At 56.1% G+C, this 2,500-nt stretch overlaps 1 protein-coding gene across 1 annotated transcript in view; it reads right to left on the minus strand.

The window, feature by feature from the left end:
* PTSG_11261 (RME8 protein) overlaps positions 1 to 2,500 on the minus strand; it is a 23,203-nt gene that overhangs the window by 16,152 nt on the left and 4,551 nt on the right. Inside the window, exons 12-18 of the mRNA XM_004987701.1 lie at positions 2,354 to 2,500; positions 2,042 to 2,127; positions 1,695 to 1,778; positions 1,364 to 1,464; positions 847 to 1,092; positions 486 to 550; positions 99 to 215 (exon numbers count right to left, since the gene is read on the minus strand). The exon at positions 2,354 to 2,500 is cut by the window's right edge and continues 41 nt beyond it. Of these exons, the coding sequence (XP_004987758.1) occupies positions 99 to 215; positions 486 to 550; positions 847 to 1,092; positions 1,364 to 1,464; positions 1,695 to 1,778; positions 2,042 to 2,127; positions 2,354 to 2,500 (846 nt within the window). The remainder of the gene's footprint in view (positions 1 to 98; positions 216 to 485; positions 551 to 846; positions 1,093 to 1,363; positions 1,465 to 1,694; positions 1,779 to 2,041; positions 2,128 to 2,353) is intronic.

Below are 2,500 nucleotides of genomic sequence, written 5' to 3' on the forward strand. Positions count from 1 at the left end.
CACTCACTCTCTCTCTCTCACCAATGCACACTCAACCCCCCTCCCCCTCACAACAACCACGTCACTCTCCAACATCCACTGCGCGTGTGTGTGCAGACCTGTACTGAGAGCCGATGGCGAATGTAAAGAAGTCGAGGAGCATGGAGACGACGAGGGCGCCCGTCTGCGCATCGGCATGCTGCTTCAACAGCTGCAGCAGCTTGCCGAGGAACGACCTAGCCCATTGGGGGGGGGGGAGGAGGGTGTTGTTGTTGTTGTTTAAGTTGTTGTTTAAGTTGTTGTTGTTGTTGGTGCCATGGGATGGTGGTTGTTAGCGTGAGTTGTGAGGGGCGTGGGTTGGTTGTGGGAAGAGGCGTCGGTGGCGACAGGATCAGGCAGCTGGGTGATGCAAACAGGCGAGAGTAAAGCGGAAGAAAGCAATGCACACAAAAGGGTCCACAACAGCGGCAGTAAAGGTGTGTTTGCGGCCCATCATGTGTGCTCACTTTGATGCGAGAAGATGCGACTTGTTGAGCTTCTCCTGTCCAATGTCATAGTTGTCATGCATCGGCTGTTTGGGCGGAGGGAGAAGGACAGAAACGGGGTTGATGGCGGTGAGCGGCTGTGTCAAACTCAAGAGGCAGGCATCGCAAAAGTGAAGTGCACACACACACACACACACGCACAATTACACACACACGCACAACTACACACAGCGACACACACAATTACACACAGCGACACGCACACACACACACAATTACACATAGCGACACACACACACACACCGCCTCCCTGCCTTCCCCTCCCCCCCCCCCCCCGCGTGCAACCATTCACTGCATGCGTGCGCGTGTGCATCCAACTCACGATCATGAGTGTGCTGAGCATGTCCATGGCGGCATACGTCACGCCGTCATTACTCAGCTGCAGCGCGCGAATCACCTTGGACCCAATCTGCTTGCGGAAGTTTGGCAGCTGCGTAAAGGCGTGGAAGCCGGCCTTTGATGCGACAAGGCGGCGGATGGCGAGGAATTCGCCAGCCAGGTGCTCGGGCGAGTCGCTCTGGTCGCCCTGGTTCAACAGCGTTGACAGCGCCGCCATAATCAACTTCTCCTGAGGGTGTCGGTAGGGGAGGGGGGCGAGTGACGACGTGAGTGGTGGTGGGTGGTTGGGGATGATGGAATTGAAGGTTGTGAGCGGAAGTTTCGTGTCACAGCACATCATCAAAATGGACTGAAGTGCATTCGACGACAACAAGCGAGCAACTGTGCGGCAAGGCGACAACTGCGAACACAACCGCGACAACAACAGCAACTGCATGCGTGTGTGTGCGTGTGTGTGCGTGTGTGTGTGTGTGCGTGTGTGTGTGTATGTGCGCGCGCACCTTGTTCTCCTTGAACCATCCCTCCTCAGTGACGGCGTGCACAAGACCAGCATAGTCGACGTTGGCGTTGAAACGGCGAACGGCAAGCTGAAACGACATCCCTGGCATGGCGCAGTGGGGAGAGGTTGGAAGTGTTGATGTGGTGACTCGTGAATCAAGTGGCTCTGAGTGTTCTTAACACGTTGCAGGTACACACGCACACACGGGCAGACGCACACACGTGCACGCGCACACGGGCACACGCGACACACAAACGCATTGCCGCCTCTCCCTGTTTCACCGAACACATGCCTACTGTTGCCTGCAGGCAATATTGTTGGTGTGCACTGACCCGTGTTTGGGGATGCGATGAACTTGAGGAGGGCGCTCTCGACCTCTTCGTCCGGCGCGGACGTCAGCGGCTGGAACCGCTCCCCTGGTGGTGACGATGTTGAAGTTGATGGTGGTGTTGATGGCGGTGCAATTACATGGTGGTGATGATGATGGTGATTGTGATGATAGGTTTTGGTTAGGTCAGGGAAAGACGCTGATTTGTTGGGTCATGTGAATGCTCTCTTGCTGGGTTGTACTTGGCGGGAGAAGAAACGTGGAAGAGTAACACCTGCCACCATCACAATACCCTACACAACACCACGCTTCAATGCAATCGCAACCCATTCCACGTCGTTGGAAACATACCCTTGTCTGTCGGCATCATCTGCACACACACGCACTTGTTGCCGGTCGCGCGGACGGAATCGAGCAAGCTGGCAAGCAGGGGATCCCTGTACACAGATCGAAAAAAAAGAAGGAGGAAGGGGTGTGTTGAATGCGTACGTGTGTGCATACTTGCATGCGCGTGTGTGCGCATGTGTACGTGTGTGCAATTGAGCAGCAGAAGCAACACCAAATACGCACACACACACACACACACACATCAACTCTCCTTCGCCTTCACTCTCCCCTCTTTCACTGTACCCACCACCACCACCACCACCACTGTGCTCGAACCTGTCGGTGCTGTAGTACGAGCGGACGGCGCCAGTGGAGTACTCGACGCGAAACAGCTGCGGGTCGCGCTGGTCCCGCACAATCGAGAAGATGAACTCGAGCGGCCGCAGTGTGACGATGGCGTACGAGGCCGGGTCGCGCTCAACC

Source organism: Salpingoeca rosetta (genome assembly GCF_000188695.1).
Source record: "Salpingoeca rosetta unplaced genomic scaffold supercont1.42, whole genome shotgun sequence".
Lineage (NCBI taxonomy): Eukaryota > Choanoflagellata > Craspedida > Salpingoecidae > Salpingoeca > Salpingoeca rosetta.